We start from the raw sequence: 17,158 nt of genomic DNA, 5'->3' as shown, positions 1-17,158 counted from the left end.
ACAGTTAAGCTGAAATTCAAGTTGTTTAATTTCCTGTTTTACATAAACATATGAAACATTTGATATTCTTGTCTTATTGATACTGATGTACATTTTCACGTAATAAATATGCAGGTCTTTGTAGTATTCTATATGAAAGACTTGGTGTTAACATTTAAGAAATACCGTATTTAACTTGTATAATTTAATGTTAGTCAACAGAAATTAAGCACTTAATTAAAAATTGTGGGAAAATTGTACAATGTGTACTTGTTTGCATTTTCAGATGTTGCATATCTATTTTACAGTTTTTGTGTCATTGTCAATAACACAAAATGTAGTGAACACTTCAGCTGAACTATTACATTTGATCGTGGTTGAACCTTCTCAGTGTTTTTCATGACTTTGCTTCATATACTAAGCTCTAGTCTTTCTTGGTTTCAACAAGTTGCCCAATATCATGAACTGAAAAAGATGAAATGATGAGTTGGCCAGTTCAAAAGTTGGATATGTAGCCTTTCATCACAAGAATCCTATTCAAATATCTAGATGTATATTACTTCTGTTTAACAAGCACAACTGCAGACACAACTTCCTCTGAGTTCCCCTTATATATATCTCTTTGATGAGTGTCACTGTCGGTCTGTGTGGGAAACCGTCCACCGTGACTGACTGGAACAGCAGAGACTTTACCGCCTTGACCATGAGAATAATCCATCATCATCTGACCTCTTTCTTCGCTTTCCTCATCTGCATAATAGCTGTTGCCTCGTGACAGATCTGGTGCTGGAATCTCATATGCACGTGCAGGTACTGCTCCTTCTGGAGCATTGATGGGCATCCAGCTAGATGATGATCCAGCAGAATGACTGACTGGGCTCAGAATATTTCCTAAAAAAAGGGCACATTTATTATTTTCAAAACTCATCTAGGCTGCGGTGAATGAGGGTGTAGAACCCATGAAAGAAAAGTGCAGAAATGAAGTAGCACCAGTCAGTTGTCAGTATTTGTCTATTGGAAATCATTTATTTAATTTAAATTATTAACTATACAGTTTCAGTCATGGAGGTCACTGACATTTATTAGGCTGTTAATTTACAGTGATCATAAATTTAGAAAATCGTTCTTAAGAAGTGAAGCCAGACCATGGACCAAGGTGGTTTTCCCTGTATGTTTATGTGCACAGTGGGTAGCTTTGATGGTGTTACATATATAGTCCCTTCATGATACATCCAGCGAGGCAGTTTTAGTTCTGTGTTTACCTACCTGTTACCACGGCTTCTTTTTCAAGTTCTGCCAGCTTGGAAGGTGCTGGAATCAAAGATGTCTGTGGTTCCTGGTACAGTCTCATGGGAGGTCTGACACCTTTGTAAAAGAGAACTGGGCTTAACTGTTCGTCAAATTCCCCATCAGGGTAGTGTTCCTGACCAACGACAGTGTCCTTAGAAGTTCCCTCCTGAGCTACGTCCCCGCTGTTACGCAGTGCCCCTGTTTCATCGCTACGGTGCTGTGGTCCCAACACAGATGTATAAGGAATGAGTGGGACATAGTACTGTTGTGGCAGCGCTGCAGTTGTCCCAAAGCTGTAGGCTGCAGGAGGATTTGTGGCACTACTTAAAGCTGCTGCTGCTGCATAGCTGTCTTGTGGTTGCGGGTGAAAAATTGCCTTTGTTATATCAGGATGACTGAGTGCATTTGATTGAGATATCTGAGGTCTTCTTGTTGGTGGACCGTAAAGTGTAGGTGGTAATGGTGTTTTATGGGTTTGAGGATTGTGTGCTGCGTATATTACAGGATATGGATGTGGTTTTGATTTTATGAGGACGATTGGTGGAGGTCCTGTATGGATGTGTTTTGGTGAAACAGGGATAAGATGGTGGTAATGACCAATAAGTGCTTTTGTTGCAGTGAGATGGTGATGTGGTGGCCCCAATACAAATGTCCCTCTATGTTTAGTTGTTAAATAAGGACGCAACACTACAGGTTTAGCAGGTCCATATGTGGTTGCTTGCACTGGTGGTGGAGACGTTAACATTGGTTGTGGGGCTGGTGAGGGTACAGGTGTTGTATATGTGGGAGGACTGTAAGATGCACCATTCAGGGATGAAGATGATGACAGTGAATCATATGTGAGATCCACATTTGTGTGTAGAGGGGGTGGTGATATGGGCGGTGGAAGTGGTGGAGGTGGTGGTGGTGGTGGTGGTAGAGGCAGCGGAGGTGGCGGCAGTGTTGCAGGCGTTTGCGGCGATGGCGTACTGGACACGAAGTAACCATAATATGGGATGCCCTTGTTGCCACCAGCCACATTCTGTATCCCCACCTGAATGCAGAATTATGGCATACTTACTGCAAATCAGATTAATATTTTTCCTGTTATGGGATTTTCCCATAATCTCTTTGTTTAAAAGCACATTTAATCTGTGTGGCTGTCTTGATTTTACTGTTAACATATTCTGATAGAACTTAAATATTTGGGTTTCTTAATTGAGTTTGAATGAAAATGGTTTCACCCCCATCCCCCAAGTCCTTAATTACTGCATTGAAGCACCAGATTAGAGATAATTTGCAGTTGCACTTAGTATTATGGTGTAAAGAATTAGCATACAAAATATAAGTGCAGAAACAATGATTATGAATTAGTGTACAGAGTGGGGATGAATGATATGGAACATCCTTAGCAGAATTTGTAATGTGGGTTACATTAAGTGGGTGTGGAATGTTTGGTAAGTACTAACCTGTGTTGGTATAATAATGGGTCCATTTCCAAGGACCGATCCTGGGTATACTAACAGTGGCTGCTGGAGTCCTGGCAGTTGATTGGCCCCAGATGTAGCAAAGTAACGCAATCCTTGTACTCCGTCATAATTTTCCTAATAAAAGTCATTGTTGTTTTGTTATTTATTAACAACAATGTTCTATTTGTAGTAAACTTCTTTTGGCTGTCTTCTTTATGACTAACAGCTATGGAGTACTTCCTGAGAAGTTATTTAGCAAGTCAAGAAATTCCCACCTTTTATAGAATCTGAAGGTTCATTACCATTTCACAAAAATCCACCATTGGATCCTATCCTGCATCACAGCAATCCAGTCCATATTCTTAGAATTTCTTTAAAATTCGTTCTAATATACATAAATAGATTAAATTTTATTATCATTTTTAGGTTAGTTTGAAGTTCAGTAATTTGAGTTATGTTTTTGATTGTAAGTTCTTTGATGAGAATGAGATAGTATTTAACCACAACAGTTAAATAAAAACACAGAAGAACCAATTACATATGAAAGACTGCAATTTGTCATGATATCTGATCAAAGGTTAATAATATTGAAATTAATCACATTACCTTGGCGTACTGAGTTGTAGGATCTTCTCCAAAGTGTATCACAGCGCCCGTAGTGATCTGTCCTGGCAGGTCGGCTCTGGCACTCCAAAATACTGCTAGTAGCGGTATGAGCAGCACAGCCTATAATAAAACTGAGAATCAAATTCCACGCCCATTTCCTATCGTACTTGGGTAAAATCGATCATTTGTTCCTCTCATGATATCTTTGAAAGATAAGTCATAATTTTACATGTGAATTGATATGGATGTGAAGAAAAGAAATAGATTTAGAAAAAAATGAGCTGAGAGGAATATTTGGACCTAGAAAAAAAGAAAATGAGATGTCAACCCTCCCATAGTTACAGGTTGACATCCATTGTCTGGATAAGAATATATATAATATTTTAAGTTCAAAATTCAGCACTGCTAACACTGACTAAACCTCCTGATTCTGAACTAATTTAATCCAATTTTTAATATATGTTTTTGATTCATTCTAATATAATCCTAGTGTCTCCTCCTCAGCCATCCTTTGAAAACATTTTTTGTCAAAATTTTCAACATTTTGATGTTTTTTTTTTTTCACGTGTGAGTTATATTTGTAGTTCACCTTATCTTTGTTGACTTGATGATGCAAATGTTTGTAGGTTGCCTATAAAATCACATATTACCTTCTTATGTGATATATATTATTTCTCATGTAATTGATCTCATAAATGTAAATAGCTATTAGATATATTCTTTGGCATTTTGTTTTGAAATATTTCAATTACAGTTTTAATCGTACACTCTGAGTAGGTGACTCTTTCATTACTATCCAAGCTAGTGAGCAAAATAGAACTAAGTACATCTTACCAAAATTTTGGGAATTATGAAAATTTTATGAAACCAAATTTAATTCAAAGACAATTTTGACTGAAATTGTACAATATTTTTGTCGCACTGTACGTTTATGTGGCTGTGAAATCTGCACATTGAAACAAATTGTCTAAGACAAAGATGAGACGCAGCGAGAAACATTTTATTAGATTGTAGATGAAATGAAAGTATTTTTAGAAGAACTTCACGTGGATGCATTCGAAAAGAAATTCGCACAATATAAACAAAACTGGTTAGATTGTGACAGACACCCAACACAAACTTTTTGATCACAGATCAATTGGAAGACGAATGTGACACCGAAAAAGGTAATTTAGTCGTGTATATTCATGACGAAAACAAAAATAAGAAGAGAATATGAACATCGAAAATAATAGGGATGTAGGACGCGACACTTTCGCTAACCCCCTAGCATTTTATACAGGTGCCCAAATTGAAACTTGTCTTGCCTCGACGTGAATCCCACATTTGTGGTCGTATCGCACGCCGAAAGGTCGTGTGTATATCCGCCCCTGAAAGTGTACCAGTATGTCTCCCGAGTCATTTAAGGAACTCGATTAAGTCTTGCCACGTCCTCCAGTAGGACATTACTGTTATCTGAATGCTTTCTCTCCTTACACTTCCTATAATTGCAGTCCGAAACACGAAAACTCTTGCCTTACATTACTCAAGTCAAGGTGACGTCCATGCACAGGATAAACAAATTCAAATGTGGACACGATGAGACATGGCATTGTCGCATATGTAGAGCATGTTCCTATTTGACCACGATATTGATTAATAACCTGCATACAAACAACGGGCCTATATTCATTCGTATTTTGTGGATCATTTACGTGCCTCAACGGAATGTAATACACTCTTCTTAGGAAGTGCATAAAAGTAAGTATTTATAGAACGACGTATCTCCGCCGGTCTGTGCTTTTGCTACGAAACTATTCAACAGGTGTAAATTAAATTTGGCATTAGAAATGTACGCTGGAAATTGTAGAGCGACGTAAACCAAATTTTACATGTGGCCGCAGTCAGTTTTGTTTTAATACATCCTTTTATCGTACACAAAGATTGTAAATAACATAAAATAGGTCTTGTATTTAAAACACGTTTCTATGATATATGTTTCACTAAATATTTGTATGCTCAGCGTTGTTTTTTCAAAATAAATAGTGTTGTGTGGTGTTATCATATTTCTGGTTAGCTTTGTAGCAACGGAGGACATTTCTACAACTATCCAGAATTACAAAGATTGCATTTTGGAACGTAATTAGTCGTTCAGTTTTCCGTAAAAGAGCTAAGAGGAATCACGAAGTATGTAGCATGTTATCGCCATGACAGTAAATTTTATTTATATGCCAAAATATTGTTTTAAAGACCTACACTGCAACGTGATGAGCAGGTTACGTGAATTAGGAAGTCACGAGGAAGCTCAATGGGGCGGGTCATCTTCCGGGCTGCTCGTACGAGAATACTCAACTGTGATTAGGTTAGGTTAGATTAGGTTAGGTTAGGTTAAGTTAGGTTAGATTAGGTTAGGTTGGGTTAGGTGGACCGGATTTGTGTATGTATTGGCCTATATGTTTCTCGTTTAAGTATGTTTTATCAATCAGTCTGCTTCCTCGCAGTCGTTGAAAGAAAGGAAAGAATGTCATAATAGAGGGGAATTACCCTGGAATACCTGTTTTAGCTATGAATCCCATGTGGACTGCACTGCAATACAAAACCTTTCCTTCCAAATCACTCCTGCTTGACATGCTATATTCATTTTAAATAAAGTTTGTAGTTGAGGAGGGTGAATTGTTTACAGCTGACTGTGATGTCTCGTTTAAGAGTGTTATTGGTTTGTATATTCCCATTGTGCATTAGTGTTCATGCTGAATGCAATAACGTTGTTCCAATTTTTATAGTCTATAGTCGTCTTCAAATAATCTTATTAATAGGGTAACCAAATCGAGGAGTATGAGATGGGTGGGATGTGTAGAAAGCAATATCTAAAGGGAATACACAATTTGGAACAGTCATACATGTATGGGAGGATAATAAAGAGGATATTCACGAAATAGGGTGTGAGGTCCTAGACTAGATTGAACTGGATCAAGACGTGTGTCGGACTAATTTGAACTTGGTTTAACTTTCGGGCTTCATAAGTGATTTCTAGACGAGTTGAGTGATTATAAGCTTCTCAAGGACTCCATTGGAGTTTAGTCGACTTTAAACTCGTTAATAATTCACTTGAAAGCGTAGGTCCTGAACATGGAGTTTCTTCCGCACTGGTATGGACCACTTTCTGTAAAACTGGGCACAGCACGGTCATCAGAAAAGATGCTGTATAGAAGCTTACGCGCTGCTACAGTTGAACCTCATTTCCTAAAATAAGAATCTTGCAATTTTTATTTAACCACCAAATGACACAGATTTTATCTCCACGGCTGAGAGAGGTATTATCCTCGCAGTTGACGATCAGCTAGTTACAGCAGGTTCGAGAAAGTCTGACAAGTGTATCTGTGCTATCGTGCCATATACCTACATCTCAGCTAGTAGTAGTGGTTTTGATTCCAACTCGTTTTTTAAATTATTACTCCAGCTGAGTCTAGTAAAGTTCTGGGAACTTGTGTACTGACCGGAATTTCAAATGTGACGGACGAGTGTGTGCCTCGTGTTTGCATTGCAAATATTAGGAATTCAAAGAAACCACAGATGCGAGGAGCTGGTTCAAATACACGTGATGTATTTTGCAAATATGTTGATCTTATGTGTTTTCAACTGTTTCGCAAACAAAAGTACATCAGGTGGTCCGTGCATTTGAATGACTGATGACATAGATTTATTTCGCTCGACCTATTAACTAGACCAGACAGAGTCTGGACATCAAACATTATTGAGGAAATGTGAAATGCATGTACAATTTTGGTCGGTAAACTTTAAGGGAAGGGACCACTTTGGAAACGTACGCGTAGCTTAGAAAATAATATTAAGATGTAAATGTGTGTGATTGGTTCATTAGGACTTGTGATAGGGTTCGGTGACGGGATTTTTCCTGGGAAATTAACCACGTGTAATGCACATAATATGGCAAAGAAATCTAATTTATTTCAAAATAGTTTTATAGACAAACTATAAAACTAGAGGATTAATTCTACTTGATGGTTAATCTTATACTTTCCATTGCAGAATAACTTCGGACCCAAATAGAAAGTGAAGAAATCAGCGCAAGAATGCTGGTCTGGTTTTGTTTTGTAGGGTGACATTGTTGTCACCAGTTCCTCTCGTCTGGTTTGTTCAAGGTCGTCATATCACCCTGCACTCATCAGACATTACACGGCGAAGGCATCCTAAACGCGGTGGAAGGGCTTTTGTAATCACTAATCCCCCGTTTTGTGTATTGGTAGTTCATCAGACGTTCAATTATTGGGAAAACTTGAAGAAGATTAACGTAAGTTTACTTACGTCCTTTATCATTTGCGGGCTCTGTTTTTGTTAAGTATAGCCGAAATGTTTAAATAGTATTAAGACGAGCTTAGGTTTAATCCGAATACAGGTTTCACTAGTGGCTCCATCTATCACCAGTCCCAGGCAGTCCTCTGACATCCCTTAAAAAAACTTCATATATATATCTCTCTCTCTCTTACAGAAGCCATGGAATTTCAAAACCTTAAAAAAAACAGATTTCATCTCTGTCACAAAATATCAGGCGTGGCTTTCACCTTTCCTCTCACGTAGGCTTACGCTAAAACAGCGCGCCATATTATTACTCACTTCCCTAAAGCTATGGAATGGAAGGCACGTGGAACTACTGAGTCTGAAGATGGCTGTCTTACTCATCGCCCTGATGGTTGAGGCAGTAAGGACCTCTGAAACGTTGGTAAACTTCCACCAGACCACACGGCTCTTACGAGTATTTGCACAAGTTCGCTGCCAGGACTTCTTTTTCCGCGTGGGGGGCGGGGCGGGGGGGCCAGAAACAGTTTTTATAAACTTCTGTTTAAACCGCTAGTTCTTATATGCTTTTCTATTTAAGATGGAATAATTACAATGTTTTTAAAATAATTTTTTATATTTGGTCTTAATGTTTGATATATTTCCTTCTTCTTTCATGTGCTTCAATTTTGATTTCTTAGCAATAATCCGGGTGGGGGGAGGCATATTCCTGCCACCCATGTATTTTTGTGATCAATAAATAAAAGAAGTATGTATTTCAGTCTTGTAATTATCAGGACCTGATTACATCACGTAACGCACTGGAGATTATGCTATTACCACAGAAGTAATAAGATATGTAATGGCAAGCTGTCGTGAGCATGTTAATACTAACTTTTGACCAGCTGAGTGTCTATTAACTTCTTAAGGACTCTGCTCATGGTGCGTGTTACTTTCAAGCAACTCTTTTAAAATTGAGTTTGAATTGGTATTGACGTAGCGAATAACTTGTGAAACTGAATCTCCTGTAAGAACGAATGTAACCGATCGTAAGACCACTTTTGTGAAGTTCAAAATTGGTCCCGCACTTTAAACTTTCGATTTAAAAGGTTAAAATCATCCTGATTTTACTTCACATTTCTTTTCATCCAAGAGTTTCTCGTAATTGTTGAGAGACGCTTGCATTTCCATTGTTAAAAACACTCCTCTGTCTATAGCAATGGGCAAGCGAGTGGCCTGTTCTTGTAAATGTGACACAAGACACACATTTCTAACGATCAGTGTGTTGTCTTCTGTGAAAGAAACTCGAAGGACCAATAGGCACAGGACACTAATGGAAACTCTTTGTACATACGCCCTTGTCGCGCAGAAGGCAGAAATGTAGGTTGCTGGCCAGAGACAAAGGCACGTGACCGTTTGCAGTCCACCAGGGCTGCCACTGCATTTTGGCCTGGGCATTTTAAATATCTTAGATACAAATGCCAGTTCTCTGATTCCCTGGATCAGTTTTGCGGTCCTCTTCCGAAATAGGCTACTATAATTGTGTGTTTCTCTCCCCAGACAATTTTCTGGTGTTTTTATGGATAAAACGCGTATTAGTATATTTGTGTTTATATATTTAAACACACTTTTACATCTACTGCGTTATGTCTGAGCTGTAAAATACAGTAAACAAAACGGACAGCACTGCTCTAAGACTCAACTTCATGGAGCAGTCCTTGAGAAGCTAATGGGACGTTTAGCTAGTTAATCTTTACTAAAACAAAAGTTTGTATTGAATTATCGTCATTATGAGACAATTATGCTGCAGATAAAATAGACACCAGATACCACAAACAGTTTGTACAACAAATGTGAGTATAATTTCTGTACGTTGCCTTCGTGGACGATTTTCAATGGACACTTTTATTTAGCATCGTCTACGATAATCTTCCTGGTAGATGTAATTTTTAGCACTTACATATTTTATTCCACAGACAGTCTTCAAATATAAATTTTATCATCGTCTTCGTTTGTGTTGGTACCAGGACAAGGGAGCAAAGTAAACAGCCAAATACATTGTTTTAATTACTACTTCTGCTCATTACTGTAATAAAAAAAGTCGGTTGAAGTCGTCTTATTCCCAATAGCTTTTTGTTTCCGAAATGTACAACGTTTTTATTAAAGGAAACCGTACCGGTGTATGAAAAAATATGTTCGCCACAACTTTAGATTTATTTATTTCTCAGCTATTTAACGACGTGTTTGCCTGGAATAACTGGGTGAACCACGAAGGCCTCACTCAGATCATCTGGCATTTCATCGTGTGTTTTTTTCCTTCTTGTGGCAGTATTTCTATGGAGTAGAGTCCTTCTTGGGAAATTAACAGTTGTTCAGTTGGTCAAGAATTTCCTTGCCTTTTATGGAAACCAAAGTTTCATTACTGTGTTCACAAGGACCAGCCACTGGACCCTGTCCTGTGTCAGTTGAGTACGTTCGTCAACTGGTCTCTTAAGTTCAGAATCTCGGACTAAAATTTTATGTTCGTTTCTCATGTTCCCCACGCTCAAATCTATGTTGCTTACTTATTTTGTTGGAGTCATCAAATCAAAGTTTATGGGATTGGCGGGACGTACAGCATACACGAGGAAAATACGAAAACCTCTACGGAAAGAGTCTAATCGAAAGATCTCGATGTAGGTAACAATATTAGAGTAGACCGTAGAAATAGCGTGGAAAGTTTTCAACTTAATTCCTTTGGATTAGAATATGGATCGAGCGGAATTTGACAGATGGACTGATACTACTCCTCTTTTTGCATTCACTTTGTTCAAAGAACGCATAGCAAGGGGATCTAAGAACACGAAAACCAAGCCAACGTAACACCGTTAACATTTGCAACAACAACCAACAATAGGGTTGTTTCGAGGTTATACAGTCCTTGTGATATTCCAGGTTCTCACGTCGGCGAATTTGGATAGTCGCGTCGTGTAGTCTGATAAAAGTTAACCAACTTTTCAGAGATGCTTGCTGCCACCATCATCAGGGTAATCGCAACACAACGCAACAACTCTGAAGACAGCGATCTTCAAACACAGCCATGACCGCGTGGTTTGTGTAGAGAAGGGGTGGGACAAATAGAACTTAAGGCAGTATTAACGTATCGTTATAAGAGCCTTTACCAACTCACCAATTTTTAATTTTGGGGGAATATTGCAAAGAAAGTGTTAAAATTACGTTTCTAGATGTGATGGAAATTTTGACGTGGGTTTCCCAGCACGTATTTATTCTTCTTCTTTACCGTCAATTGAGTTAGGGGCCACTGCAGTTTCTGTACGTAATTATTGAGAATTTGAAGGCTTTCGATACAATTTAAATGCTTTAAAGTAACAAAATAAATATTTGTATACCGATTGGTACGGAAAAATATACCTGTAACCGATAATTTTGTAGGTATCTTCTTCCGGAAATGATTCGGAACCGGAAGTGTGGACTTACGCTCGTCATGTTGTAACTGCGGCACTGACACAATAAATCCACACTCACACACGCTGCTTGCTGACTGAGGCGTGCCAGCCTGGTCAGTCGGCATTATATGAGCACGAAGCGTGGCGGAGCTGCTCTACTTCTTGTTTATTGGCCTTGCACCTGTAAGTGGAAGACTTCCTCTCTGGGTCCACTCGATCGATTTTCCGATTGGGGAGACCTCTCTTGCGTTCGGAAGGATCTTGAATCAAATCTTCATGGCGTTTTGTCTGGCATTTTCATTCCTGTGTATCTTCCGCAGTCATTCAATTGTTGAAAACTTCATAGATTTTTATGATCATCATGATGAAAAAGATATTTGCACTTCTTAATTTTCTGTTATTAGTAGGAATACGAACTTGGATACCATACGAAATTCTGGGATGCGACAGACACTAGCGCCTCCTAATGCAGGATCCATAAATATAGTATGGTGATAGATATTCGAAAAACATGCAACAACAGCATGGAAGTAGTACGAATACGAATCTTAAGGTTCTAGTGATTAGACTGACCGTTAACGGTATTTGATTATATTGATGGGATAATTTAATTATTTCGATTACTGTTATTGTTATGCATCGTACAATATCTTTGATTTGAGAAATAGGTATAAAGTGGGATTTTAATCTTATTGATCTTGTTTTATACAGGAATAGTAACTATAATTATTGTTGCAACAATAATGAATGAATGCATTATCTACTGAAAATCATTTTATTTTAAAAATTTGCCAGTAATTCTACTTGTGACAACAATGAAGTAGCACAACTCATTATATGTCGCTGGTTTAGATGTACGATAATGGTATTCGCGCATGATACCTGTGTACCTCACGTCTGCAAAAGGGATCCTCATTCAGTTCTTCACTGTGTCAGATAGGCAAGACAACCATTGTAGTTTGAAGCTGTTCTTATTCCATGGAAAACGGGGGCCGCCTTAGCTCATTTTGTTTTTATTGTGTTCTGATTATTGAATTTACGAATTAAAGGAAGTAACTGTAATTTTTAACCACAATTTTGAGAATTCTGAGAAATTACGAATTCTGGAATAAATAGGCATCCCTTTAGCATGCAATGACGTTCAATTGCAAGAATATGGGTCGTAAAGCTGTGTAAACTCGTAGGTAGAAACGTTTTGGAAAAACATTGTTTCCTTCTGCAGGAGAACATCGGCAAAGTGTTAATCATTTTACCGACTTGCTACCGACGACTACGCTACGTTATTTTGGTTTCTCTGCTACCCTACAGAGGAGCTGCTTTACAGACTTTGTCAATAGATGGCAGTACAGTTAAATGTCGCATATCTCGAACGAATAACATATGCACGACAAACAACACGAAAAGCTAAAGCTATATTTTGAATTACAGGTGAGACAACCCAAAGACAAGGATTGTAATGGTGGTTCTTACGTCAACATTAATTTGTTAAACGTTAATAGATTTCAGTCAGACAGTTGACTTTGCATATGTACTATGATTATTTCTGAATTCTTTCCCAGAACCAGTTATCTAGACATATTTTATTCTTCAATTTCCGAGATCAGTAATTAAATCATCCTATTTTTTGTTCATCCATATCCATTGCATTCAATAGAAGTTCAGCAGTTAAAGAAATAAACATTGAAGTTATGTGATTATGGCAGTTATCCATGGGCAGACACCTGGGTTCAGTCTGGGTGATGTGAAATGATATTGGTGATTAATGAAGTAGCACTAGATTTCTTTGGTTTTTCCCAATTAATCATCATAACACTATTGATCCATACTCATCTATTACCAATCCATGAAATGTGGGTGTGTTAGCGCTGACCAAGCTGCACATTATTGTTCCCGCAGTCATAAGTTAGGGATGTTGTCTTTGATGTGGCTGATCCTAGAGTAAAGGTAATTTTTAGTTAATGTGATCATATAGTTGAAATTCAAAATGGACATATGATCCACAGAACACATGTTCAAATTGTACGTTTTATACTTGACATTCTTTCAAAGGAATTTCTCTGGAAGAATGAATGCATGAATGACTTTGCAGATCTTGTTTCTCTGTATTCCACAGAGGAGACTGCTTTTGAATGGCAGTCAGTGATTTATAATTTCATATGTTCAGTTTACAGGGACTCTTTTCAGAATAGATGGATAGGAAGAAGAAAGATGGAAATCAGAAACAAGCAGGCTCTTCTGTTCCAAGTGATGATGGTTCAGGACCAAAAGCTCAGCGGCAACAAAGGAGCAGAGCACCTCAGGAGCAGAGAATGAAAGGCAGCAGCAATAATGCTGATAGATCAGTAAAAGATAAGATCTCTGATCCTACTCTCCCTTCTTCACAACCTGATTCAAAGTCAGGTGCAGGTGCGAAGTACTCAAGAATGTTAGTAGCTGTTGAGTGTTGCAGGAAATTCACGTGTTTAGACATTGTGACAAACAAAATCTGTCTCAGTATATTGATAAAAAAATAAATGAGACAAATTTGTTGCATGTTTCTGAAAATTTTTGTAGCTGAGGAGCAGGTTTGTATTCACAAATGTGAATGTTTCAAATTACACTGAATGTTGAATATGAGAAGTGAAATCATAAGTGAATCTGACAGGTAAATAAAGAACATAGATTGTAGTATGACCAGATGGTGAGCTCAGCAGGTACCAAGCTGCTAAGGCATGTGTTACGAATATTTCTCATCATTATCTTGTTCAGGGCAGCTGTGGGCACCACCCACTATGCCAAATATCTGAGAAATTGTGTAAATGCTGCTTTAGATTAAGTGATTCCTTTAGGCATGGCAATTACCACTTTTGTTTCCATCTACAAGTGAAGTGGTACTGTGTTTTGATTTAAGATTTACCAGATACAGCAGAATTGTTTGCCAACTTGAAGAGGGAAACTGATGATATTAATGCCTTGAAAGTAAAGAAAACTCATCATCGGCAGATTTTCAGCAACTGGGCGCGGTATGAAGAGCCGTTGCCGGGTCCAGATCATGAAGCAGAGTTGCAAGGTGCTGACTTTGAAGCCCTTCTCAAGGCTCCAATCTCAGGTCAGATGATTTTAAGCGTGTTACTAAGATTTATTTCTGCAGGTATTTTTGTGTACGTATTTAACCATCTGGTTTTCTGGGCGGGGGAAACAAAGATGAGTGCTTTCTTGTTCTATATGTGTTACCATATAATTCGTGTGTTTCAGGACATTTTCAGTTCAAGCATGAAAGAGCATGGGATTCCAACATTACTCCTCTGTCTGGAGAATTGTTTTCGTTGGATGTTGATTTATTGGCTCTTGGTCTGGAAACCATTCCATTGTATCAGAAATTAGATCTCCCAAGTTCTTTATTTTTGGTGAGTTTTGAAAAATGAACTGAATGTTATGAAATAAGAGTACTTATGAAGATGGCTGTCTCCTGGGTTGTGGCGTATAGTAGTCTGGTACAAGTTTACCACTGTTTCAGAGGTCCTTGCTGTCTCAATCATCAGTGATATCGATATTTATATCCTCTCAGTATTGTAAGAACGAAGAATGGCAACAAAATTGTCTGGGAATGACAGAAATAATTCACGTGTCGTGGTTTCACTTTTAATTGTAAAAATTAGCAATAATATGTGATGTAAGTAAAATGTATGTTCTTTATCTATAAAATTAAACATTTTAGGTTTATATTTTCACTATTTCTGCATTTGAAGCATGAGGGGTAAAATATTTTAGATTGACTAATTCTCAGATTTCATCATTTCCTACTTGAATTTTTTTTTTGCCATTTTAAAATTTCACAGATTTATTGTCATGATAAAGAATAAATAGAAACAGGGTGGTAATTTATTGACCTCACATGCAGGGTTTGGACCCAAAATTCTACTATATTAAGTGTAGAAAAGCTGACATTAATATATTTATTTCTTAATTGACACATTTTTCCAACATTTACAGCTTTCTGGCAGTTTGTGTAAAATAGTATATGAGAAGTAATATGGGGAATGAGATGGGCTGGGCATGTAGCGCGCATGGATGGGACAAGAGGTGTGCACCGGGTATTGGTCGGGAAGCCTGAGGGAAAGAGACCGCTGGGGAGACCTAGACGTAGATGGGAGGATAATCTCAGGCGGGATCTAAGGGAGATAGGAGTTGAAGGAGACTGGATTTTGTTGGCCCAGGACAGGGTCCGGTGGAGGGCTTTGGTTAATGCGGTGATGAACCTTCGGGTTCGGTAAGCCATCTAGTTAGTTACTTAATTAGTTATGAGAAGTAATATAATTAGCCAATTTTTTGTTTCCTTTCTAGGCAGATAAGCTAGAAGATATGGATTACTATGCAAAGCAATGTGCAGCGGAGTATGAAACTATGAAAAACAGGTTATCGAGAAAGCACAATAAAAATGATTCAGATGCAATAGTTAGACTGTTGAAGGAAGGAAGTCCCGTGCCGGCAGAGAAGGACATGTCTGATAAGGAGACTTTTCATGCACTGGGTTTTGACATTGCACAATCAGAAGTCCAAAGCGATCCTTTAGAAACAGAAGCTGTTAACAATGATACTAATTCAAAATCTGATGTAAAAGAGGTTCTGGGAGCAGATAGCGAACCTGACATTAATCAGGTGATCCCACCTCAGAAAATTGGTTCCGGTAAGATTACGTCATCCAAAGATCAACCGAGTGTCACTGATTCCGAAATGCAACGTGGTAGTATTTCTGTAGAAGAAACTGATATTGAACCCAAAGTTTTGAGGAAAGTTATTCCACCAACTGTGACTTCCAGAACTGAAATTGAACAGCCTTCTGAGATAGAGAAGTCAGAGATTACAAAACAAACAGTACAACAGACTCATTCTGAACTAAACTTAACAGAGCACGTTGAAGAACCAATAGTACCTCTGGGCCAGCGATCAAGTAGATGCAAGGCTAGAAGTCAAGTTCAGGCTGCGGAAGTTCAGAAAATTGATAGTCGGAAATCTCAACAGATGAATGATCTGGATTTTGTTCTGTCCCTGAAGAACCCTCTTAAGGAAGCTCATATTTCAAGTTTGAAGCCTTCGCAAGTTAAAGTGTCAAATATTGAAGAAGGTAGGTTTAAGTTAATATTTGAACGTGGTACTACAGTCCAGAAGACTAAACTGTGAAATGTAATGTAGAAACATTTCTAATTTTAATATTACAAAACTGCAAAATCATCATGAATGAAAGAGTAAGCTGGCGTATTCCGACTTTATCCTTTTTTTCAGCTAAGACACCTGACTGCAGTGTTTTGTTACTGCACCAAAACAATCAAATTCTTTTCTCGTTTATGAATCTTTCAGTGTCTGTTTCAGACGATGATTCTACTGGACCAAATTCATCTCAGCTTTTATTAATGACTCCACAAAAGCAAACTCAGGACCTCGAGGACTGGCTGGATTCAATGCTGGACGACTGAAGTCTGTTCATGTATTAAAACACCAGCGCAAGCTTGAAATAGGAGAATGTATTAATATAAAGTAGCTGAATCTTTCAGTCTACTGTATCTGCCTGAGGTTTGCAACTACCATTTCAGCTCCTGACTGTGGACCAATGACCCTGAGGATGTTTATTGTTTACTTCAGTTTTTCTCGGTAAATTTGAGATTTGTTTGTCTCAGAATACGCTCAGTTATTAACTTAACACATATTACAGTCAGTTGTAAAAAAAAACAAGATACAATTGTAAATAAAATTTAAGTTATGTAAATACCATTATTTATTGTACTGCAAACTTGTGTGCCCTGCTCGCTGGTACCAGTTGTCAGAATGTCGTGAGCAGAAGTTGGGTATTTGTGAAAAGGAATTTGTTGTAAGGGTCTGAAAACTGCCTCTTGGAAAGCCTTAACTAAACATAATATGACTGCATAGAAACATTAAGAGCAATAAAATGGAATAGAACAGTAAATATTTTTCTCTTCTTGAGGTATGAGTTGTGATAATGAAATGCATTGTTTTGTCCTTACATCAGTTTTGTATTTCTCAAGAAAATCCATTATTAAATGATATGAATACGGATTCCTGAAATGTTACTGTATTATCATCAAATATGTTTCAAGAAAGAAGGCAAATTACGTTTAATTT

The 17,158-nt window shown here is 37.9% G+C and overlaps 2 protein-coding genes across 4 annotated transcripts; one reads left to right on the top strand and one right to left on the bottom strand.

The window, feature by feature from the left end:
* Positions 1 to 4: 4 nt before the first annotated feature.
* On the bottom strand, positions 5 to 11,254 carry LOC110838502 (uncharacterized). 2 transcript variants are annotated; one of them, XM_022081757.2, is made up of 5 exons: positions 11,007 to 11,254; positions 3,324 to 3,443; positions 2,718 to 2,852; positions 1,246 to 2,302; positions 5 to 870 (listed from the first exon to the last, which is right to left on the bottom strand). In XM_022081757.2, exons 1-5 carry the CDS (start codon positions 11,079 to 11,081, stop codon positions 536 to 538), a joined length of 1,722 nt encoding a protein of 573 aa, XP_021937449.1. In that variant the 5' UTR covers positions 11,082 to 11,254; the 3' UTR covers positions 5 to 535. The 2 variants fall into 2 exon arrangements, with proteins under 2 accessions (XP_021937449.1, XP_021937450.1); XM_022081758.2 differs by having other exon boundaries at positions 11,073 to 11,254.
* Positions 11,255 to 12,362: 1,108 nt separating this feature from the next.
* Aven (Apoptosis and caspase activation inhibitor) lies at positions 12,363 to 17,092 on the top strand. Of its 2 annotated transcripts, none has more exons than XM_022081754.2 (6): positions 12,363 to 12,469; positions 13,206 to 13,447; positions 13,932 to 14,129; positions 14,276 to 14,427; positions 15,365 to 16,145; positions 16,391 to 17,092. In XM_022081754.2, the coding sequence occupies exons 2-6, from the start codon at positions 13,231 to 13,233 to the stop codon at positions 16,492 to 16,494; spliced, it is 1,452 nt and encodes a 483-aa protein (XP_021937446.2). In that variant the 5' UTR covers positions 12,363 to 12,469; positions 13,206 to 13,230; the 3' UTR covers positions 16,495 to 17,092. The 2 variants fall into 2 exon arrangements, with proteins under 2 accessions (XP_021937446.2, XP_021937447.2); XM_022081755.2 differs by lacking the exon at positions 12,363 to 12,469 and adding an exon at positions 12,476 to 12,985.
* Positions 17,093 to 17,158: the final 66 nt, after the last annotated feature.

The sequence above is a fragment of the Zootermopsis nevadensis genome, unplaced genomic scaffold (assembly GCF_977971745.1).
Source record: "Zootermopsis nevadensis isolate Lab colony 2312 unplaced genomic scaffold, Znev_1.0 Znev_ptg000024l, whole genome shotgun sequence".
Lineage (NCBI taxonomy): Eukaryota > Metazoa > Arthropoda > Insecta > Blattodea > Termopsidae > Zootermopsis > Zootermopsis nevadensis.
Note: the sequence above shows the minus strand (reverse complement) of the source record. Positions and strands in the feature narration are given on the sequence as shown.

Coding starts and splice junctions, on each gene's coding strand:
- LOC110838502 (XM_022081757.2), bottom strand. CDS start 11,081: ATGACGAGCGTAAGTCCACACTTCCGGTTCCGAATCATTTCCGGAAGA. Junction 2,853..3,323: donor CTACAACTCAGTACGCCAAG/GTAATGTGATTA, acceptor GACTTTTATTAG/GAAAATTATGACGGAGTACA. Junction 871..1,245: donor AAAAGAAGCCGTGGTAACAG/GTAGGTAAACAC, acceptor CCCTTTTTTTAG/GAAATATTCTGAGCCCAGTC.
- Aven (XM_022081754.2), top strand. CDS start 13,231: ATGGATAGGAAGAAGAAAGATGGAAATCAGAAACAAGCAGGCTCTTCT. Junction 13,448..13,931: donor TGATTCAAAGTCAGGTGCAG/GTGCGAAGTACT, acceptor TTTTGATTTAAG/ATTTACCAGATACAGCAGAA. Junction 14,130..14,275: donor TCTCAAGGCTCCAATCTCAG/GTCAGATGATTT, acceptor CGTGTGTTTCAG/GACATTTTCAGTTCAAGCAT.